General features: G+C 41.9%; 1 protein-coding gene across 1 annotated transcript in view; it reads right to left on the reverse strand.

Moving 5' to 3' along the window:
- Positions 1 to 6767: 6767 nt before the first annotated feature.
- The window catches only part of Swap70 (switching B cell complex subunit SWAP70), a 75217-nt gene continuing 56786 nt past the window's right edge, over positions 6768 to 25198 (reverse strand). The window contains exons 8-12 of the mRNA XM_047518834.1: positions 24069 to 24176; positions 22603 to 22769; positions 11515 to 11713; positions 10005 to 10101; positions 6768 to 9707 (exon numbers count right to left, since the gene is read on the reverse strand). Coding sequence (XP_047374790.1) covers positions 9601 to 9707; positions 10005 to 10101; positions 11515 to 11713; positions 22603 to 22769; positions 24069 to 24176 — 678 coding nt within the window. The 3' untranslated portion in view covers positions 6768 to 9600. The remainder of the gene's footprint in view (positions 9708 to 10004; positions 10102 to 11514; positions 11714 to 22602; positions 22770 to 24068; positions 24177 to 25198) is intronic.

Raw genomic sequence — 25198 nt, forward strand, 5'->3', positions numbered from 1 at the left:
TGGCTTCCTCACGATGAGGAACCGGGCGGCCACCATCCACCCACCGAGTGCCCTGGTCCGGCTAGAACTCAGCGGCGCGGCGCACGCCTGCCACCTGGCGGCCGCCCGCGCCGGCGCAAGGTTGCGCGCTCCAGGCTCACCCGCGCCAGAGCGCAGGCTGCGAGACTCGCACCTGTCCTAGCAGGTTAGGTTGTCCTGGGGTGAGCCCATAACGAAGCGGTTTGTTCTCGTCTTGCCACATTGGGTGTGTCTTACTATACGCAAAAAGCTACACAAGTTAGTTGGGTTTTGTTTTTTTTTTTTTTTTTTTAATCACATAGGTAGGAAGAAAAGGGGTCAAATCAGTCTGACCATGGAGGGAATTCTAGAAATCTTTGGCTTCCTAATAACTGTTTGCATGAAGATTCCCAGAAGTCTCTAGGAGAAACAGACGAGGATTTCAGCCACAGAGCTGATGGTCCCTCTTTCACCTGTGCTGGGATTAGTTTTTGGTTTTTTGTTTTTGTTTTTGATTTTGTTTTTTCGTTTAAGAAAAAAGGAAGGAAAAAAAAAATGTCTCCATCCTCATGGTAGGGTGGGGCAGATCTCCAAGTAGATCAGACACTCTTGAGAGAAGAGTTGAGTTGCTGGTCAACCTGATTCAAAATCGAGAGGGCCTGCTGGAAGCTAGCCCCAGAACAGATTTGCAGGCAAGACATGGATATCAGAAATGGAATATTCAAAAGCATTTACTAGACCTACTTAGCACATATGCTGGATAAACAGCCATGAGGAGGCCACCCCTGTCTTACAGAGCAGGAAGTTGGGAGCTCAGTGCAGACTCCCTGCAGCTGCTGAGGCAGAAACAGCAAAAGCATCCCAGGGACACAGGGAGCCATAGTTGCCCGCTGAGGCTGGAAGCTGAGAGAATAGCTCCTGCCACCACAAGAGAAAAACTGCAGCTGCCACCAAGGAAACCACAGGATCCCTGAACAGGGAGTAGAGGCGTGCGTCCTTGGGGGTCTAATGGGAGGTGGCAATCAAGAGTCCCTTGAGATCCCCTCCACAGCCTCATTGGGATCTTACAAAGAGCAGTGTGACTGGGGAGATGGCCATTGGCCTTACCCTAGGACTTCATTTGTTCAGTTACCTACTCAGACATTGGCCAAATACGTGCCTTTGCAGGTCACCTCAGAAACTGCAGACCTGCTTCTGGGAATGCAGCGAGCACCTGAGGTATTTCCCTAACTCTCCAGAAGCCGTGCATGATCAACCTACCAATCACCTGCTGGATTTTCTCAGAACTTGCCAGTCCACCAACCAAAATCCCCACTATATGGCCCAGCAGAGATGGAAAGTCCCCTTCCACATTTCTCTGAAGAAAATGTACCCTGACATAACATCAGAGTGGGGGGTGGGGAGTGTGTGTCAGTACCATGGAAAAACCTTAACACGTTATCATTCCCCCTCAGCTAAGAGGGGTAGATGGCCTATGCCCCTCCAAGTGTGACACTCTGAGGACATTACCTGTGCAGTACCCTTCTGAGAATGCACAACCTGAGTCCCATCCACTGGGGGTGACACAAGGAGCTGGAAGCATGCCTAGAACTCAGGTCTGTTTGACTCTGAAGCCCAGGCTCCTCCAGCTTAGTACTTTAAAGGCCAGACTGGGGTCAGGGAGGGAGGTGCAAGCACTGCCCCTCTGAGAGTCCCTTCACTGTCCTGCAGCCATTTGTCAGCAAACAGCAATGAGGACTATGGAGCTGTGGAGCTCCTCTATTCTTTTTTTTGGATAGCCTGTGTGTTCCTTGTGAACAAATATTTCAGACCCAAATGCCTTCCAATCCAGGAGCGAGTTCAGTTTAGCAACTGGGGACAATGACTCTGCTCTTTCATTGTCAGGACTTCTGGGGACAACTGGGGAACAAGTGAGCATGGAGGTGACAGCAGTCCTGGTAGCCCCCAAACCAGCCTATGATAGACAGTCTCCTGGGGGAGCTGGATGGGGTCCCTGGGGGATGCTCCTGACTGAGAGCAGAGGAAGAAAAACATAGGAAGTGGGATTCAGAAGCTGCTCTCTAAAACCCAGCATGGGCTCCTGGGCAAAGCAGAAAATGTTGCCCCAAGGGGAGAGGCAGGGTGAATTGGGACAGGAAAGAAGACTTCAGATGGGGAAGAAGGGTGGGCTACAGGGCATGGAGGCTGGGCAGAGCCTCCCTCTGCCCTCTCCCACTGTCCTGCTGGCCCTCTATTGGCCTGTGGACTGCTACCGAGGAGGAGGTGACAAAGAGGAAGGCCTGCATTCCTGTGGTACACAGCCCTGTGAGACCATAGAATGCATCTGTGTGGTGGAAACAGGAAAAGGAGGCTGAGTCTAGCCCAGGGCTAGAATTTAGTGTCCACCACAAATGCACCCACTACCCAAGGCCAAAGACTCAGCAACCCCAAAAGGGTCAATGGAAGCTGAATACGGAACTGGAAAGGGTCAAAGTTCTCCCTGCCTGTAGGAGTGATGCATGGACATGACAACTCACTGAGCAATAAAATGACTGACATTCTAATGTAAGGAGGGGACCTGAGAGAAAGCAGGTGGGTGTAAGGAGCAACATCCTAGGAGAGGGTCAGGAACTTTAGAAGCTATTTGGCATGCTATGTCCTCTGCCAAAAGCAAGTCCTGGGCCAGCTAATCTCTACGGACCAGCCAGTTTTAGCATTCTAGAGGCTTCAGCCAGTACACTCAAAAATCTTGGGTCTGAAGTCAAGACTTTTTTGTTTTAGGTTTGCTCATTTATTTTCCAGTGCTGGGGGGCAGGGAGACCAGGGATGTTCTACCACTGAATTATATCCCCAGTCCTTTTAAAATTTTTATTTTGAGACAGGGTCTTGCTAAATCGCTGAAGCTGGCCTTGAACTTTTGACCCTCCCCTCAGCCTCCTGAGTCACTGGGATTACAGGCATGCACCACTGTGCCCAGCCTACAGGCTCTTCTTAAATTAATAAATTGTGATTTAGTCTCGAAATGGAACTTCTCCATATGTAACCACCACCATTCTCAGCATCCCAGGAAGTTCACATGTGCCCAGCCAACACCCACCCACCCTAGGTAACCATCATTTTCACTTCTAAGTCCAGATTCATGTTTCAAGTTCTGGGAAGGAATATAAGTGGAATCATACAGTGTGTGCTCGTTTGGCTTTTTGCTCCACAGGATCTGTGGGATTCATCCATGTTGCTGCATCTCTTAGTAACAGGTTCTTTAACTTCAGTGTTGTCCAGTGTATTTGTCTCTACTAATGGAGATCTGGATTGGTTGTGGTTGGGGCTATTTTAAACAAAGCCTGCTATGAATTCTCTTCTATGAGTCTTTGGTGGACATAGGCTTCATTTCTCTCAGGTGGAACTGCTGGGCCACAGGGTAGTTGTCTTAAGCTTTAGTAGATATTGCTGAATAGTCTCTCAAAGTTGAAGGGTCATTTTTTTTTTATATCACTGAAAAATTTTTATTATTTCAGTAGGCTTCATTACATGTGTATCTAATTTATACTTAGACAATTATGCTTATAATTTATAAGTAAATTAGTATGATTCAAAGTTCCTTAAGGATGGAGCATGCAACGAAAATAGTGGAGTACATGGAGAAAATGTAGTTGGGAGGAACAAATACTGGCCTTGGCATTTGGGATGCTTACATCCTGATTTTGAGAACCACATAAATTTTTGGCAAGAGACTTAAGTTTTCTTAGGCACAGTTTTCTCATCAGCAAAATGAGTATATCAATGTCCACTTCATTGGATTGTAGTGAAGATTTCAGATAATGTGTATAAAGAACCTGGTATAGTCCACAGTTCATAATAGATTCTAAGTATCTATACAAAGAAACACAGAAACTGTCATCATGACATGATCACTGGCTCCTATTCAGAAGTCTTTTCTGCTGAACTGTAATTTTTATTATTTATTTGGATGTAAACATCTCCATGACTTTCAAACTCAGGACTTTCATAAAAATTTTAAGGGAATTTTCCTCTGTTCTCTTAAAACAAGCACTGATTTTTAACATGATCTTGCACTCTATTTGTAAAGATATATTTTTTAAAATTCTTTAAAAAATAGCCCAGGGCCCTGGGTTCGATCCCTTGCACCACAAAAAAAAAAAAAAAAAAATTTCTTTAAAAAATAAATCAGTTTGGCTTAAATTTTAGTAACTTGGGCAAGGGTTTCAGTGACTAATGTCGATGAAATAGTGTCTTCATACTTCTATGGCAATAAGGGTAAGCTAGTATGTTTTCATGATACAGAAGATAATTTCAGAGTGTAAATACACCTGTGTTTTGAAAAAGTCAGTATGTATTTATTTCCACATCAATGGACTAAAGAAGGCAATCATAAGATTATCTAAGTAGATGTAGAACAAAGTTTGACCAAATGCAAATTCCAAGCAGGATGAAATATTCAGCAAACCAAAATGAGAAAGGAATTTTCTCAACCTATATTTTGTATTTTAGATTGAACTGAAACATTTGGTTTATATTTTACCTGACACTGATGACCCTGCCAAAGTAAATTATTTTCAAACTGTACCTTTGTGTAATTAAACATGTTAAAATCCTTTATGGAATTATAGGATATGCCATAATAAAATTCTTTTTGATATCTGCCACAAGTCATTATTTTAATTTTTTACAGGTAATTGATCTTCATCAATTCTTTACCTTCTAGGTAGAAATAAATTATTCGATAATGTCATTTCTAGATCATAATTTTAAAACTTTGCTTTCTATATGATGGTCCATGTATGCAGATTGTTCAGTTCAGTCAAAATGACTTTAAAATATTTATATAAAAGACAAAAGGGGAAAAAAATGAAGGGTCATTTTTACAGTCTCAAACTGAACATAAAAATCAAGGAGTAGTGGGTGTGAGAGAGAAAACAGGTATTCCTTAAAACTATTCTCAAGACTGGTTCTTCCAACAAATTGTGTGCGCTGACTCCACACCTGCAGAAGCTGTGGAGCAAGCACCTCTTCCCCGGGGCCTAGCATTGTTCACCTGACCCTTGCCCCACTGGGGCAGCTACCTGTTGGGATAACCTTACAGTAAAATTAGGGCTTTGCCAGTTAGGACAAGCCCCGGTGCGATGCAGAACACCTCACCCCCTGGGCGGCAAATCTTCACATTCACACTTTACCAGCAGCAGCCGGAGCTGTCAGCCCCACCCTGTGCATGACACTCGTGGAAGAACCCAGGGCCTAGGCAGCTTCACACCTCGGCAACCCGTATTCCAGAAAGACTTTACAACATACACAAAGCCACCGTCTGCCAGGTGCATGTACAAATGTGTAAAAATAAATCCCACAATTATGGATAATTATAATGCACCAAGAAGAAATTTGGGAAAAAATAAAACTGCAGCATACAACATACAAAGCAATTCCCTTCTGATCTATGTTGAAAGGCATCAGTTTCGGCCCAGTGCCCCACACTGGGCTCTCTGACAGCTCTCAGAACAAACTCTCCCTTCTGGGGGGACCCATTTACACTGTAGGGTCAGAGACTCCTGGAACTAGTCCTTTCTCTGCTATTTTAACAGAATACCAAGGACTAAGTAATTTATAAAGAAAAGTAAGCTGTCTCTCACAGTTCTGAAAGCTGGAAAGTGACATGACATCTGGTGAGGGGCTTCCCACTGTGTCACCCCAGGGTCAGAGGTAGGAGGACAGGAGAGTGAGAGACGCCCAAGATGCTTTTATAACAAATCCACCCTCATGATAATGGACCCACTCCCACGATAACACTAATCCACTCACTAGGGAGAGCTCTTGTGGCCTGATCACATAGTATTAAGTACCACCTCCCAGCAATAGTTACTAAAGCTGGGGACAAAGTTACCAGCACAAGTACCTTGGGAGACACATTCAGACCACAACAGACCCAGTAAGGGAAACCCTGACTCCAAGAGCCTATTGTATTCTGGGTAACACAATATCCGGAGATTTCTGTAGAAAGTGTTTAATACTCTTTCAGGTGTGCTCCACTTACACCAAAGTGATCAATGTCAACTCCTAGGACAACTAAAGGGAAACCCTGACTCCAAAAACCTGCTGTGTTCTAGATAATAGGACTTGTCTTTCTGGAGAGCAGGATTTCTTAATCTCATCATTACTGACATTTTAGGCCAGATAATTCGGTTACAGGGGACTGTCCTGTGCATTGTAGGACGTTTTACAGCATCCCTGGCCTCTACCTACTAGATGCCAGCAGTGAAAACCAAAAAAGCTTCCACACATTGCCAAATGTTCCCCAGAGGGCAAATCTGCCCCCAGCTGAAAACCACTGTCTAAAAAAGAAGAGTTTACAGAAACGCCAACACCAACCTCTCCTCTCCCTTGCTCTATGAGGGAAAAATCAGCTTTCCAATACACAATCAAGCTGAACTGAGTGGGCCTGCTTCATCCACAACATGCGTTTTAATGTTGGCAACCACGTAAAACAAAACAAAAACCCACAGTTTACTCTGGTGAAGGAAAAACTGAAAAGCATGAAAAGAAAACCTGAGAAAACAGAGGTAAGAGGATTTGGAGGTAACAGCAACAGTGAAGGAGAAATCATCTTTGTAAGTTCCCGCTCGTGAGCTGACACATCAGCCATGGTTTCCCCACATCTGTGACTCAAACACCAAACAGGAGGCCAGAGCTAATTTCTTGGGGTCTTAACCCAGTGTTTTCAGGAAGTGTCCCAAAACCAAAGTCCACCTTATTAAATGAAAATACACACTCAGACACACAACTGTACCCCACTGTTTTATTAAACCAGACAGTTCAAAATGTATGATGTTCTGACATTTTAATTTTTTTTACTGGGTCCATTTTACTACAAAAAAAATATAAAACACCTTTAATATATCTTAGAAAAATTAGCAAAAAATTAAGAAAGTTGAGCATGTTACATTGTACAATGTTTAGACACGAATGTTTGAAAATTAAATTTTGTTCCCTGTCCATACTGCAAATCATAAAACATGTTTTTAAAATTTTTTCATGTAAAATTCCTGGAAATGATCATGTCTCTACTTATTAAGGAAAAGGCCTGATTATGACAAGCATTCAAGCACTCCTGAAATTTTCTGTACAGTAATTACAAAAGTAAAACCATTTTAAGTATTAGGAGGAATTTGATTAATATAAAAATATCACCCCCAAATTGGACTGACGGAGTTCATTTCTGTGCTGCCTTTTCTATACAATGTTTAAAGGGGCTCCTGCCTTCTGGATATAGTGCCGTGGAGGCTGGGATGTCAATCAGCAACACTGAAATAAATAGAAACCTTCTTTCTGCACCAACACAGGAGTGACTGCTTAGTCAAGGCAAGGCCCACATTGTGACCAGAAAGCAGGCAGTCTTCAGGTTGATGGCCCAGGCCACAAAGTAAGGTCCATGGGAGGACACAGCCGGAGCAGCTAAGCCCCAAGTCATGTTTTCAGTTGCAGTTATGCAACAAGCCACGTTTTAAGGAGGGACACTCTGCAAGGGTAGATGGTCTATCTCACCATTTCCCAAAAGCAGAAATTCATACATTGCACCCCACCCTAGGCTTAGGTTACTGGACTGCAAGTCCACATGGTTTCTACCCCAGAAAGGTCATGTAGGTCATTGGCTTCTTTGTAAGGTATCTTTTCTTCATTCTTTATGAGGGTCATTGGGGTCCCCTGGTGTGATAAATCAAACCACAAGAAGGGTTCCATTCCAGTTGGTCTCACATACCTGCCAGTTACTAAATAAAATAACAGTACTTATAAGTGGCTCAGCAGAAAACAACACCCAAAATAGCTATTAAATTTGGAAAGCACATGATACAAAGATATTTTAGATAAAAATCTAAATTTTATAAAGACAACGATAAGAGATCATTAAATAAAGTTACATTTTTTTTCTCAAACAGCCCTTAAGGACAAATTTCTAAAGAGCATTTCATTGGCAAATATTTTCCAGTCATAAAAGATATATGGAATTATATTCCAGTTCCCTCTCATGTAAGCAAATATATACACTGAAATTTCTAAGACCATCCACTCTAGATGTACACATCCTTTTGGAATTGCTTCCTCACCACTGTTATGCAAGCACTTAAAGAATGCCTGAGTTCTGTCCTATTTAATGCTTGTTGGGACTTGAATTCTGCCTTTGTGTAACAACTAAATTACCCCCATGTTTGTTCTTTTTTTTCTTCTTCTTTTCCTTCTTTTTTCAGTACTGGGGACTAAAACCAGAGGCATTCTACCCCCGAGTTGCATTGTCAGTTCTTTTTATTTTTTTATTTTGAGACAGGCTAGCCTCAAACTGGTGATCCTCCTGCCTCAGCCTCCTGAGTTACTGGGGTGCTAGGGTCACAGGTATACACCACCACACCCTGCTACCCTCATACTGCTTTTTGATTTTAAGCATCATGGCTGTCCATGGAGTTACAATGCTTTTAGAGTATAATTAGTTTTGGAAGGTTTGATTTCACAAATATGATTCTCAATCCAAAGACAAATTACACATGAGAAACTTCCTCAATTTTATTTTCAAATCAGATGTATAGAAATTATGACCCCAATTTTCCTGCTTCACTTATTTTAACTAGATATTTCTTCCCTGTCACACACAGGAAGAGAAAAGGCAGAAAAGCTGCCCACCCAATGAGAGCTATGACTGGGCTACTATAATGACATGCTACCATCTTCATGACATTTTTCCCCTTTATGACATTTTAAATCTAACTACACACATATGGGCAACTTAGCTTTATAAATCAACCAAATAATTTTTATTTTAAAATGGCTCCTTTCTACACTCAACATAATCCTCTCACCCCATGGTGTGTCCTAGTAACACATCATTTGTTAGAGAGAAGGGGAGAGAGAACACCCAAGATAGAATCAGGTTGAGAGTTTGAGCCAAGAGGATGTTTTTCTTTGAGGTGAGGGGAAGGCAATGGGAATGATACATGCCAAATGTATGATGCTTCGGGAAAGAACTCTCTCAGTAGAAGCTCAGAAACCTCAATTGCCAGATCCGTCCAGAAGGATGACCAGGAATGCCAGAAGGATGGCAGTGACTCCATGACCCCTTCATCAGAGCACCTGTGGTCAAAGGTCTGCCAGGTCGACGGGCATGGATGCCAAGAAGACAGGCCAATCTCATTAAAAAAACAAAACAAACAAAAAAAAAACCACTCAAAGGAAACATGCTGCCAAAAGAAACAGCTGGCACCCAGTCCAAAGAGGTTCTGACTACTCGGTGATACTGAGCATCCAGACCCCGCTGCTCTCAGACCCTGCAGATGACAGAGCTGACCGTGCATCTGTGCTCTGCCTCACGCAGAAAAGAATCTGAGCCAAATGTACTTTTCAGAAGCTGAAGTTTTCAAAGAAAGTAAATAAAGAACTTGACAACATTGACTTTTTTGTCCTTTTCAGAGAAGCTCGTATTTGCAGGAAGGCCTCCTTAGCATACTGACCCCATTAGAGGCACCAAGAAAAGAGTTAGAAGCAGCAAAGCCAGTTTCTTTTGCCTTTAGCATAAAGCTCTCCAGCCATACTCAGTGTGTGCATAACTGAGGGGACTTCTGCCATGAGTAGTCACTCGGTGGTCTTTTTTTCTTTCCAGTTCTTCTCTCTCTCCTCCAGTTCTGCCTGGGTGAAAGCAGCAGGTCCCCAATTAGTGATCAGGTGAGGGTTCTTTGAACCTAAAAGACAAACATGCTTTAAACATAGGTAGTATTATATTCTTCAGTTACATTCATTTCTCCATGGACAAAATGGTAACTTTTTACCTTACTTCTTATCTGAGGAACAGCTAAAAAATTTATACGAGTCAAAGATGAGAGGCTATGCAAAAGGAAGACTATCTGGGCCCAAGAGAAATGTACTCTAAACAGTTTCATATTTATACATTTGGGCCAAAAATGGTTTTTAAGTACAATTCAAATATACAAAACAAAATTAAACTTAAAAATATATGATTACTTCAAAAAACCTATTACCTGGTTCTATCAATCGAATTAATCCTTCATGATGAGCCACTTTGTCCTTCCAGCTCTTGGTCTTATTAGTTGCCATCTCTAGCTTCTTTTTAACTCCCTGGAACAAGAGTGGAGTTTGGACTTTGCACACACATAAGTAGTTTGGGAATCAAATAATAAAAACTAGTTACTTACTATATGCCCATGGGTTATTGCATTAAACTCTAATAATCACTCTAAGAAGCAGGAATTGTGGTTATCCGGTATACAGCAGTGGGAACTGCCTGAGGTCACACAAGAGGAAGCAGCAGGGCGAGGACTGGAACCCAGGCCATCTGGCACTACAGCCTACCCTTCCATCATATCTACCACTCTCAGCTCGAATCACCCTCCAATGCCTTGTTACTGGAATAATCTTCCCTCACTAGTTGGCACCATTTCAGTTTTGACAGTAACAGGTGCTGAAGGAAGGAAGCTGGCACTCAGGACAACCATGTTGTCACCCCCAGTGAGTTTCAGTGGCACCTCCCTGGGAGTAACCAGTGCCTAAGAGCAGTTTCCCCAGAAGTTCTGCTGGCCTAGCAAGTCAGCCACTCCCTCTGCCACTGTGGTGTCCCCCAAGGAGGCCTGGATCACAGTGCTGAGATCAGGGGCCAGGAGCAAGGGACTCCTGCAGCACTCTGCCTCTGCCTGGAGGCAGCAGCTGCTTCTCTCGTCTTGGTAGATAATCCTCTATTATGGTTAATAAGTGTATTTATTACACTTTTTTGCTCACATTACTATGTGGTTCCTGTCTCCTCATTGGACTCCAAGGGACACACCTCATCTCTTATAAAAACTTCCTCTCTCCTTCCTACAGCTAACTGATTCTTGCTACAGCTTTGTACTAACAGCTAGGCATTACTAAACAATGTTTTCTGTTTGTTTTTGTGGCACTGGGTATAGAACCCAGGGCACAGGACGTGGTAAGGCAAGTGCTCAACCACGGAGCTATATCCCTAGTACTTTTTTGTTTTATTTTGAGGCAGAATCTCACTGGATTGCTGAAGCTGGCTTTGAACTTGCGATGCTTCTGCCCCAGACTCCCAAGTTACTGGGATTACTGGTATGCACCACCACACCCACCTTGAACAATGTGTGTGTGTCTTTTTAAATATTTTTAGTTGTAGATGGACATAATACCTTTATTTTATTTATTTTTATGTGGTGCTGAGGATCGAACCCAGTGCCTCACATGTTAGGCACCCTACCACTGAGCTACACTCAAGCCCCCTGAACAATGTTTTTAAGGAATCAAACTCAAGAGTGTGTAGGGGGGTGGGCGCTATAGTTCAGTTGGCTGAGTGTTTACCTCACATGCACAAAGCCCTGGGTTCAATCCCTTTAAAAAAAAAAAAAAGGCCTGAAATCGGGCTGGGGTTGTGACTCAGTGATAAGAGTGCTTGCCACATGTGAGGCACTGGGTTCGATGCTTGGCACCACAGAAAAAAAATAAATAAAATAAAGAGTATACAGAGACCAGCCCAGTCACCTCATACTGCTCCAAAGCCTGCTTCCGCTCAAGCTCAAGCTGTTCCAGCTGTGCCATGGCCTCCTGCAGGGCCTGCTCCTTCATGACACGCTGGTGCTCCAACTCCTGCTTCTCTGCCTCAGTTGTCTGAATGGCCTGCTGCTGTGCCAAGTGCCACTTTTCCAGCTCTGCCCTCTTAGAAGACTCTTCTTCCAACAACCTGCAATGCAAAGGAGACTCAGATCACATCTGCCAAGGCACCACACCAAATCTAGCATTTGAAGGAGGAATTTCAGAGAAGAGAATATTCAAGGTTGTTTAATGCACCTCTCATGTCACAAAGAGGAAAGTGGGAGCCAGATGCTCCTATTCACTAAGTTGGTAAACAGTCCACTATTTTACCATTTTTGAAAAGGAAAATAACATTTATGCAAAGCTGAATGTGTGCCAGAAACTGAGCTAAGAATCAAATGTATTTTCTCTATCAATCTTCACAGTAAACATGTGCTATTAATGTTCACATTTTAGAGATGAAGAAAGTGAGGCACAAAGGTTAAGTGACCTGTACTCGGTCATCCACCTACCAGGTGGGGGGGCCAAGTTTTGAAATTTGGTTGCTACACCTTTAAATGTTTCTTCACCTAATAAAGACCTATTAACAAGGGGAAAAAAAATCTGATAATTAAAGTAATAAGATGAAGGAAGAAAGAGCTAACACAAAGGAGAATAACAGGTACTATTTGCTGAACAATTACTATATGCCAGATGCTTTAACTTCATTATTGCTAATCCCCCAACAATTCTGCAAGGTATTATTCCCAAGTTACAGATGAAGCAATGGTTTACAACCATGTTGCATAGGTCATAATGGATTTCATCTGAAGTATGTATGACTCCAAATTTTATTTTCAATAACAGGCTACCCATTTGAGATTACCCAGCTGTACATAAACCAGCACATAGCCCAAACCTGCAGATGGTGTGTTGAGATGCCAACCCTGGTCAGGACACAAATCTGATAATAAGCCATAAGGTTTCAACTCACATGGCAAGTCGGTTACTGCATCATCTGCCATTTAAGGGAAATAGAGTAACAGACCAACACAGCCTTTACCTTACTCCAGCTCCTTCAGCCCCAGCCCCCACACACACCAGCAACAGAACTCCCTCTAAGCCCTCCTCAAAGACGGTTGCCCAATCTGCTCCAGTACCCTAGCCAAGGGGGCACTCATACTCTCATGAGTCAGTCAGTACATTTATGGGCAGTTTCAATTTCTTCTAACACCAACATGAGCTTCCCCATCCACTATCTATACTTCTACAAATGATCAATCTGCTCCCTCTATGCCCTGATCACCTTTTAGCAACTGGAAGGTAGCTCTCCCTCCTGCTAAGAATGCCTCCCCAAGTAGACCAGTGCCAGCCCAAGGATGGGGCCCAGTGTTCATATGCAATATCTTTCCTGAGACACACACTAGCTCCTTTCACGTTTCTTGGAGTATGACTGTATATACAGCTGAATAAAGTACTACAGATGTGGTCTGACCAGTGTGAAGTTTATCCCCTCATTCAATGTGCATTTATCATATACCTTCTAAGTACTCCTGTAAATACTGTGATAAAACAGTGAGCAAGATCAAAAGGGTTGTTTCTTCATTCTAATCGTAAAGTATAGAAGGAGAATGGACACTTGCAGGTGGTTACGCTGCCCAGCACCTGAACCCTCTCAGGTATCTAGGGAATCTACCATATTAGGAATCTTCATGAGAGCCATGAAGAGCCATCTCCCATTATAGATGCCACAGACCAGAAAGCTGCCCTTCTTGCCCCTGCAAGCCAGGGCACAAGGAAGACAAGAGTTGAGCTTGACTAACCAGATGCCCTTCCTAGAACTTTGACTCAGAAGCAACTGACACACAGAACCAGAGACAGTGCAGAATTTACTTTGTTGGCAGCAGCAGAAGCAATGGTACTACTTTCATCCACTACCAATGAAGTGGCATCCTTTCTCAGCTCTTCCAATGGCCTGGTTTGAGCTGTAGTCCAGGTTAATAGACTCTTCCAGTCTGGTTCCTGCCAGTGTTCAAAGCCTGCCCACCTGCCTTTCTGTGGAACTGGTGAACTATTTAAGAACTTTCCAATAAATTATTTTATTGCTTCATCTAATCCAAGTCAGTTTCTGTGGTTTGCAAACAAACCCATAATTGAAGTCTAGTGCCTCACTCTTTTTGTGCTTCAGCTTCCTCATTTATTTAAAAAAAGAAGAGGAGTTTTGAGGCCAGACAATAAAGCAAGACTCTGTTTAAAAAATAAAAAAGGAATGGAAATGATATCTATCTTCAGAAGTGTGCTGATGAAGCAAATGTGATAATGCATGGAAGGTACTTACATGCCTGCCACGGAGCAAGTGCTGAGTAAACAACAGCTCTTATATTACTGTGAGACTATTGCTTCATTTGCTCTGGACACTTCTCATCTATTAAAGCTACCTAATAGTCCGTGAGGTTTTGGCAACCACATCACAGGGAAGTGAAACTCTGGATCTTTCAAATGAACTGTCATTAAGCCAGTACTTGTTCTTTGATATTTTAAACTATCTTATTGGTCTAAAACTATCATTCCAGCCTGTCAACATCTTTTTGAATGCTTATTTTGAAATTCTATACATGAATTACTTTCCCCATCTGCAAATCAGATAAAGGAACAGAAAGCATCTCACTGAGTGACCACCAAACATTATGCTAAACATTATACCTCATTTTATCTTCACAAACCTGCAGAGCTGACAATTACTTCATTTTTTGAATAAGGGACTGAAGGCTCAAAGTAGTGAAACACTTCTCTAAAAGTACACAGCTACAAACAAAGTATCACAGCTGGGAATCAGTACCCACACCTCACTGGGGAACCCAGTACCTAAATGCCTTCAAACATATAAAAAGTATTACAACTTGAAAGAGAAACTCTGGGTCCACATGGCCACAGCAGGTAAAACTTGGATCCATGCATTCATTCAAAAAATATTCCTTTGGGCACTCAGTGTGTGCCAGGTACTGCACCAGTTACTGGGAATGCAGTCATGACTAAGGATGCTCCTAGGCCTTAGAGATCCAAAACTTCAGTGGGTAAAAGTTATAGTGGGACGGATTATGGCTCAGTCTCAAGAACTTTTCAATAGTTGATTTTTTCCAAGTGTTAAAACAGATTTCTTTTGAGTACCCCATTCAGAGGCAGTTAGGTAACCTTCAGGGTTACACATTTTAAAAAGCTTTAATTTGAATGAAAAAAAATTACAAGACCCAGATGGCTCAAGTCAAATTCATTACATTGAAATAATTTACTATAAAAGCTATCTTGGAGAAACTTATGACACTGCAGCTACTTGGGAGAAGAAGGAAGGAAGGACGGTCACTTGAACCTGAGTTAAAGTCAGTCTGGACAATATAGTAAGATCCTGTTTCAAAAATGTGTCTACCCTCATGGGCTGGGGTTGTGGCTCAGTGATAAGAGTGCTTGCCTAACTCGTGTGAGGCACTGGGTTTGATCCTCAGCACCACATACAACTATAAAAATAAAATAAAGGTATCGCATCCATCTATAACTAAAAATATTAAATATTTATATCTACCCTCAGAGGTAGATATATTGTTATGACTTGCCTTGTTGTTTCCTACTGAGGCCAATCCTGAGGAGCAAGGCACAAGTCGCCTATGCCAATTTGACAGTCTCTGAATCAGGGCGTCTTCAGGGACTTCAGGAGAAAAAGGACCTGCTTCTCTTAAAAATGACCACTAGATGGGGCAAATTTGTACATCTCAAGTTCCAAAAACTAGAAATGATTTAGAAAAAATAATTATATTCATAAAATAGCCTTCATACACCAATTAAAAGTTAAAATTTTGTGCTGCACTTTTAGCTACTAGAACAGAGCTACCTATGGTAGTTACATTTAAAACCATTTTGCTATTTGCTTAAATAAGAGGACATAAAATAATTAGGCTGAGCTTTTTAAATAATATTCATGTCTCTTTCTTATCCACAGATAATTCTGATTCATTAAATCTGAGGAGAGGCTCACGTGAGTTTTTTTTTTTTTTTTTAATTAAACCTTTGTAAGGTGGTTCTAACTCTGAAATTATTCCTTATTCAAGCTGGGCATGGTGGTGCATACCTGTAATCTCAGCAACTGGGAAGCAACTGAGGCAGGAGGACTGCAAGTTTGAGACCAGCCTCAGCAACTTAGCAAGACTCTGTTTGAGAATAAAAATAAAAAGGACTAGTGATGTAGTTCAGTGTAAAGCAGCCCTGGGTTCAACCATCAGTACATAAAACAAAAACAAAACACACAAAAACAAACCAACTCTGAGGAGCTGGTCACAGTGGTATAATGGTGCATGCCTGTAAGCCCAACAACTCAGAAGGCTGAGGCAGAAGAATCAAAAGTTAGAGGCAAGTCTGGGCCACTTGCTGGGAGTGTGTCACAAATTATTTTTAAAAAATAAAAAGGGCTAGAAATGTAGATCAGTGGTAGAGTGCTCCTAGGGTTCAATCCCTGGTATAAAAGAAGGGTGGGGAGTTCTAAGGAAAAGAAAACCTACTTTCAAAAACTTTAAAAACTAGATTTCAAGTATTACTTATTAAAGAATGGTCCAATCCTGAATGACCAAATGGAAACCGCACATGTACTCCAAATTGTAACTGTAACTCTGGCGTAAGCCCCACCCTGTCCCCAAATTAAGGGCTGTCTCTTGTCTGCAACATGAACAAGTCAACTTCTCAGCAAGCTGAGCTGGATTCATTGATATTCTAGAGTATGATCTTGTCGATCCATAACTTGGGTTTCAAGCAGAGGTATCTGTTTCTTGGTAAGGCAGTTTTTGTTGCTAATAAAACCCCTGCTGTTTACCCCATTTGTCTGCTGTGACCACCTGCAGTCTGCCAGCATATCGACGCCTTTTTTGAGTGCAGACTGCTCACTGTCAGGGGCCTATCATCCGCCATTTGCCTGCCTCTCACCTGTCCATCGCCTGCCTTACACCTATCCATCACCCAATGCACAAGGTTCACCTCCCCATCGTCCAACAACAGTCAGCAAACTGATCACCGACCGCCAGTGGAGCACCAGCTGCCTGCTGTTGCCTGGAAGCTCACTGTTACAGTACCTGCAGGTTTGATTACACGTGGCTGCCGCCATTTTGAGACAACAGCCAGGCCCCATAGGACCCCTGGCCAGACTGACTGAGCCCCGTCTCCAGGAGCCTTCAGCCTGACCGATCGCTCCCTGCCTCTGGGACCCTCACATGGACTGACTGCTCCCTGCCGCCAGGACCCCCAGACCAACTGACTGCACCCTATCACCAGGACCCCAGACTGACTGCACCCAGCCTCCAGGATCCAGCAACCATACCAAACACACCTGAACTACAGGACCCCTGCCTGACCAACCACACCCTGCCTCCAGGACTTCCAGCTGACTACGTCCACACCCTGAGCTGCAGCTCCCCAATTGCCAACACATTTGGAAGCCAGAGCGGCCATCTTGGATAATCCTGGAAGCCATAGCTCCGATTTTAGGTGGGGCAAATCCCACCCTGAGACGCCTGTTGGAGGCTTGAAGCTCATTGTCAGGTACCTCTCATGCATCAGGCTACTGAACACTGGGAGGTTTCATTACTATATGACTGTTATACTGTAGATTTTCTTTTTTCTCCTTATTGAAAAATTTTAAGTTTTTATTTCTTTACTTTTCTTGCTCTCTTTTCCTTTTGTTTACCTGTTCCCTGAGTCTCTTTCTCCCTTTTTTGCATGCTAACATCCAATTTCTTTTGATTACACTCTCACCCTTTCTATTATCTAGAACTTCCGTATATTCTTTTCTTATCCCATTAACAGCCACATTCTACATCCCTCTGCATCCTCTTTGTCCTCCATTAGAAACTGCAGACCTTATTGCAAACCTGTTCGTTTTACTGAAGATAATATTTGAACTCATTCTGTTATATTATGACAATTTTGTTATTGTCCTCATAGGGGCTATTTGGTCTAGGATTGCATAGTGTCTGAATTGGACACTGTTAATATTGATCTCCCATTAAAGAAAAGGTTTTGGAAACCTATAGGACCACTATAAGGCTATAGGGGGAAATCTGTAATACCCCAGATCTGCACTGCTAGAGGGGAAGATACATGAACAACATGAAAAAACAAGGGAAGAAAATGATCCAAACAAATTTAGATTCTATATTAATAGAATCCAATGACAGTATGGTAGAAGAAATGTCAGAAAAGGACTTCAGATTATACGTGATTAAAATGATTTGCGAAGCAAAGAATGACATAAGAGAGCAAATGCAGGCAATGAATGATAATACCGATAAGCTGACAGAGCAACTGCAGGAAGTAAAAGATCATTTCAACAAAGAGATAGAGATTCTCAAAAGAAACCAAATGGAAATCCTTGAAATGAAGGAAACAATAAACCAAATAAAAAACTCAATGGAAAGCATCACCAAAAGACTAGACCACTTGGAAGACAGAACCTCAAACAATGAAGACAAAATATTTAATCTTGAAAATAAAGTTGTCCAAACAGAGAAGATGGTAAGAAATCATGAACAGAATCTCCAAGAACTATGGGACATCATGAAGACCAAATTTAAGAATTATTGGGATTGAGGAAGGCACAGAGATACAAACCAAAGGAATGAACAACCATTTCAATGAAATAATATCAGAAAATTTCCCAAACCTGAAGAATGAAATGGAAAATCAAATACAAGAGTCTTACAGAACACCAAATGCTCAAAATCACAACAGATTCACCCCAAGGCACATTATAATGAAAATGCCTAACATTCAAAATAAAGATAGGATTTTGAAGGCCCCGAGAGAAAAGCAGCAGATTACATATAGGGGGAGACCAATACAGATAGCAGCAGACTTCTCAACCCAGACTCTAAAAGCTAGAAGGGCCTGGAACAACATATTTCAAGCTCTGAAAGAACATGGTTGCCAACCAAGAATCCTATACCCAGCAAAACTAACCTTCAGATTTGAAGATGAAATAAAATCCTTCCATGATAAACAAAACTTAAAAGAATTTACAAATAGAAAGCCTGCACTACAAAATGTTCTCAACAAAATATTCCATGAGGAGGAAATGAAAAAAAAAACAATGTAGGTCAGCAAAGGGAGGAACTACCTTAGAGAAAAAACACTCAAATGAGAAACCAAGCCAACTTAAAAACCAAAAATAAGCCAAATGACTGGGAATACAAATCATATCTCATAATAACCCTGAACGTTAATGGCCTAAACTCATCAATCAAAAGACATAGACTGGCAGAATGGATTAAAAAGAAAGACCCAACAATATGCTGCCTGCAAGAGACTCATCTCATAGAAAAAGACATCCACAGACTAAAGGTGAAAGGATGGGAAAAAACCTACCACGCACAGGGACTCAGTAAAAAAGCAGGGGTTTCCATCCTTACATCAGATAAAGTGAACTTCAAGCCAAAGTTAGTCAGAAGGAATAAAGAAGGACATTTCATACTGCTTAAGGGAACTATAAATCAGGAAGACATAACAATAGTAAATATTTATGCCCCAAACAACGGTGCATCCCTGTACATCAAACAAATCCTTCTCAATTTCAGGAATCACATAGACCACAACACAATAAATCTGGGTGACTTTAATGCACCTCTGTCACCACTAGATAGATCTTCCAAACAAAAACCAAACAAAGAAACCATAGAACTCAATAACACAATCAATAACCTAGACTTAATAGTCATATATAGAATATTCCATCCATCAACGAGTGGATTCACTTTCTTCTCAGCAGCACATGGAACCTTCTTGAAAATAGACCATGTGTTATGCCACAAAGCAGCCCTTAGGAAATGCAAAAAAATACACCTGCTTTGTGTACTATCAGATCATAATGGACTGAGAGTAGAAATCAATGACAATAAAAAACAGAAATTACTCCAACACCTGGAGACTAAATAATATGCTATTGAAAGAAACATGGATAACAGAAAATGTCAAGGAGGAGATAAAAAAATTCTTAGAGGTCAATGAGAACGATGATACAACATATCAAAATCTCTGGGACACTATGAAAGCGGTACTAAGAGGGAAATTCACTGCATGGAGCACATTCCAGAAAAGAATTAAAAGTCAACAACTAAATGACCTAACATTACAGCTCAAAGCCCTAGATAAAGAAGAACAGAATAATAGTAAAGTAGTAGAAGACAGGAAATAATTAAAATCAGAGCTGAAATCAATGAAATTGAAACAAAAGAAACAATTCAAAAAATTGACAAAAGAAAAAGTTGGTTCTTTGAAAGAGTAAACAAAAACGACAAACCCTTAGCCACACTAACAAAGAGAAGGAGAGGGAAAACTCAAATTACTAAAATTCATGATGAAAAAGGAAATACCACGACAGACACCACTGAGATACAGAACATAATGAGAAGCTACTTTGAAAATCTGTATTCCAACAAAATAGAAACTACCGAAGACATTGACAAATTTCTAGAGACATATGCTCCTTCCAAACTGAACCAGGAGGACATACACAATTTAAACAGATCAATATCAAGCAATGAAATAGAAGAAGCCATCAAAAGCCTACCATCCAAGAAAGCCCAGGACCAGACAGATTCTCAGCCGAGTTCTACAAGACCTTCAAAGAAGAACTCATTCCAATACTTCTCAAAGTATTCCAGGAAATAGAAAAGGAGGGTACCCTACCAAACAAATTCTATGAAGCTATTATCACCCTCATACCCAAACCAGGAAAAGACACATCAAGGAAAGAAAATTAGACCAATATCCTTGAAGAATATAGATGCAAAGATCCTTAACAAAATATTGGCAAATGGTATCCAAAAACATATTAAGAAGATAGTGCACCATGATCAAGTGGGGTTCATCCCAGGATGCAAGGTTGGTTTAATATCCGTAAATCAATAAACGTAATCCATCATGTCAACAGACTTAAGGATAAGAATCATATGGTTATATCAACTGACGCAGAAAAAGGGTTCAACAAAATACAACACCCCTTCGTGCTCAAAACACTAGAAAAAATAGGGACAGTAGGAACATACCTGAACATCATAAAGGCTATTTATGCTAAGCCCATGGCCAACATCATTCTTAATGGAGAAAAACTGAAACCATTCCCTTTAAAAATGGGAACAAGACAGGGATTCCTCTTTCACCACTTCTATTCAACACTGTCCTTGAAACTCTAGCCAGAGCAATTAGGCAGACTAAAGAAATTAAAGGGGTACGAATAGGAAAAGAGGAACTTAAGCTGTCACTATTTGCTGATGACATGATTCTCTATTTAGAGGATCCAAAAACTCCTCCAGAAAACTACTAGACCTCATCAATGAATTCAGCAAAATAGCAGGTTATAAAATCAACACACATAAATCTAAAGTACTTTTATATGTAAGTGATGAAACATCTGAAAGGGAATAGCCTGAAAAAAAAAAAAAATACTAAAGATCTCTACAATGAAAACTACAAAACACTGAAGAAAGAAATTGAGGAAGACCTTAGAAGGTGGAAAGATCTCCCATGTTCTTGGACAGGTAGAATTAATATTATCAAAATGGCCATACTTCCCAAGGTGCTATACAGATTTAACACAATTCCAATTAAAATCCCTATGACATTTCTCATAGAAACAGAAAAAGCAATCATGAAATTCATCTGGAAGAACAAAAGACCCACAATAGCCAAAGCAATCCTGGGCAGGAAGAGTGATGCAGGAGGTATCACTATACCAGAACTTAAGCTCTACTATAGAGCAATAGTATCAAAAACGGCATGGTACTGGCACCAAAATAGACAGGTAGATCAATAGTACAGGATAGAAGACATGGAGACATACCCACATAAGTACAGTAACCTCATACTAGACAAGGGTGCCAAAAACTTACAATGGAGAGAAGATAGCCTCTTCAACAAATGGTGTTGGGAAAACTGGAAATCCATATGCAGTAAAATGAAATTAAACCCCTATCTCTCACCCTGTGCAAAACTCAACTCAAAATGGTTCAAGGATCTAGGAATTAGACCTGAGACCCTTCACCAAATAGAAGAAAAAGTAGGCCCGAATCTCTATCATGTTGGCTTAGGATCAGACTTCCTTAACAAGATTCCCATAGCTCAAGAACTAAAAGCAAGAATCAATAAGTGGGCTAGATTCAAACTAAAAAGTGTTTTCTCTGCACAGGAAACAATCAATAATTTGAAAAGAGTCTACAGAGTGGGAAAAAATCTTTTCCACACACACTTCAGACACAGCACTAATCTCCAAAGTTTAAAAAGAACTTTAAAAACTTTACATCAAAAATACAAAGAACACAATCAATAAATGGGCTAAAGAACTGGGCAGACACTTCACAGAAGATATACTGGCGATCAACAAATATATGAAAAAGTGCTCATCACTCCTGGTAATTAAGAGAAATGCAAATTAAAACCACCCTAAGATTTCATCTAACTGTAATCAGAATGGCTATTATCAAGAACACAAGCAATAATAAGTATTGGCATGGATATGGGGGAAAAGGCACACTCATACACTGCTGGTAGAGTTGTTAATTGGTGCTGCCACTCTGGAAAGAAGTATGGAGATTCCTCAGAAAACTTGGAATGGACCCACCATTTGACCCAGTTATCCCACTCCACGGTTAATACCTGAAGGACTTAAAATCAGCACACTACAGTGATACAGCCACATCAATGTTCATAGCAGCTCAATTCACAATAGCTAGATGATGGAACCAACCAAAAAGTCCTTCAACTGATGAATGGATAAAGAAACTGTGGTATATATACACAATGGAATATTACTCAGTCATAAAGTAGAATAAAATTATGGCATTTGCTGGTAAATGGATGAAGTTTGAAAATATGCTAAGTGAAATAGTACAAGCCCAAAACCAACACATAAGCTCAGTCACTGCCAGGGCTGAAAGCCTCTTCCCTTTCCACCAGTGTTAGCTGACACAAGCAGAAACCATCAGTCCAAGCCAAGAATGCAAAGGCAAAGACTGCAAACTGATCTGGCACCTGGCCTGAAGTTTCCGCACCATCTCTTCATCTTGCCGGGCCTGCCTCTCATCCTCAAGAGCCTCCTGCAGCTTTAGGTACATGTCTTCCAGTTCCCGTACTCGCTGTAGATACTGTTCCAGTTCAGAGGACTTTTGGGCAACCTGTTCTTCCATCTGCTGTCTGATCTGAAGGTATAAAAGGGTCATGGTCATGCTGAAATGCAGGTTGTCTTCTCCCCTGGGGAAAGTCTCCCATCCCACCTCTATCCTGGGAGCAGCCCCCTGGTGAGTATAGTGGGCCCTGGTCTTCAGTTCTTGAATTAATATGAAAGAAATGACAGCACAACATCCAATTTCAGTTGTAAAAGACTCCAAGGAAACAAAGTACAACCCAAACTCTATGTTCCTGCTCTTTCCACTCCACCTTTTGATTCAAGTCAAAACAAGGTGTTTCCCCGTATAATTTTTCTTTAAGTTCCTTTCTGTCTTCCAGTCACAACTTCTTTACCAATAGTCTTTACTGAAAGGAATGACTGAACCTTTGTCCACTCAGAGCAAGGTGCATATAAAAACACAGGGAGAAGAGAAGCTTGGTCTGCAGGAGACTCCTCCTGTGACTTGCCCACTGTCACCCCTCTTCTCCCCTCCCTAGAACACCTTCAGGGGAGAGAACTCGAGCAGTTAAGTCAGTGTTTTAACAAGTGCATGGTTTCCCCACTTCTGGGTAAGAGTTTTGATCTCTGCCTTAAAGATCATCCTAAATATAATATCACACATTAGCAGATGCTTCTTCAGTTTATAAAATATGTTCACTAGCATTAGTTCCCTTTGTCTCGTAATAGCCAGGAAAGATCATATGATAACCCACCCCTACATTTAAGAGAAAACTATAGTTCAGTGAGAAGGAACAGAGAGGAAAGAAGGCTGGGCCTCTAGACTGTGAATGTACCATTGCCTCCCAGTTACAAGCCTGCCCTGTGTGCTTTCCTCTCAACACAAATGTGCTCTTTTAAGTGACTATAGGAAAGGTCATGAGCACATCAAGGCACTGGGCTTGGCACTTTCCCACACAGCATGGCTCAGCACAAGAAGACCTGTGGACCACTTAACCAGCTGATGACCTGGAGCAACCCAGACCCTTTGGGGCCTTTAAGATGAATCAAAGCTGCTAAGAGCAGCACATCAAAATGCAGATGCTCTTGCAATTTCAGATCCCCACCATAAATTTCTGCTTATCAGGTCTTAAAAACAGTGTTCATATCTTTCCCCTTTACATCTTTGGCACAGTGCCTGGTACATAGGAAGTGCTCAATAAAGGAATAATGAATGAATGAACACATAACTTCCCCAGTAATCACTGCATGTCAGTAGCAGTAATATGGCCTTACTCCAGCCTCCCAGGCCTCACCTTCCCCCAACCCGGCTGGCCCTGTGAGCTCAGACCATGGCTAGGGCCACAGTTCTCCCTAGCCATGTGGTCCTCACCAGCTTCTCACGCTCCAGCTCTGTGCTGAACCTGGTCTGTAGCTCCACTTGAGTTTGCAGGCGTTTCTTTTCCTCTTCTGCTGCACGAGATGCTGCTTCCTCCAGTTTCTACCGAATTAAAAACCCAGAAAAGCGGAATTGTTAAAGTAGAAGTACGTATGAGAGAAAAGGCCACACTTATGAATGAAGCCAAGCATTCAATAAAAATAGAATAAAGCCAGGCATGGTGACTTATGTCTGTAATCCCAGTGGCTTGGGAGGCTGAGGCAGGAGGATTGTGAGTTCAAAACCAACCTCAGCAAAAGTGAGGCACTAAGCAACTCAGTGAGACCCTGTCTCTAAATAAAATACAAAATAGGGCTGTGGATGTGGCACAGGGCTTGAGTGCTCCTGAGTTCAAGCCCCAGTAACCCCCACCCCCTGCCACTCCCACCCCCCAAAAAAACAACCATTTAGTCTCTGGAAATTATCCTAAAGACATAAAAGAATGGAGAACATTTATCTAAAAAAATCTACTAAGGGCTGGGAATGCAGCTCGTTGGCAGAGTAGTACTTGCTTAGCAAGCACAAGGCCCTCTGGCACCACAAAACAGAAAACAGAAAAAGAAAATCTACCAAATCTCAGTAAGAACAGTGAGTCTATGGCTTTTGAGGCACAACACATTCCTATTTCCCCAACAACATCAGTGAGAAGGAAGATCCACTCTTGGCAGATGAAACCAAAAATGAAGGCTCCTTCTCCCCTCAGCTCCACAGCCCAGGCGTGCACCAACTCCCTATGAGCGTGAGAGCCAGTATTCCTCACCTTCCCTAACTCTGTGCTGCAGAAACTGTACTCCAGGCAAGCATGGCTGAGAGATCGTTCCCTCAGCCCCCATTCACAGGGTGAGCAGACTGAGAGGACTAGATCTGATCACCCTTGTCCCAACTCACTTATGGGGCAGAAGCTTCACAAAGGGAGAGGCAAGGAACAAAGGCCAAAGGCCACCTCCTTCACCAACTGAGAGGCTCATAAAGCAGGAGCACCACTCCAAGCAAAGTATACCGATTGCTGTCTCCACAAATTCTAGAATGCTGCACCGAAGTTTTGTCCAGGGAGAAAGACAGGTTTGGCTGCTCTCCCCAAAAGA

This window comes from Sciurus carolinensis, chromosome 11, assembly GCF_902686445.1.
Source record: "Sciurus carolinensis chromosome 11, mSciCar1.2, whole genome shotgun sequence".
NCBI lineage: Eukaryota > Metazoa > Chordata > Mammalia > Rodentia > Sciuridae > Sciurus > Sciurus carolinensis.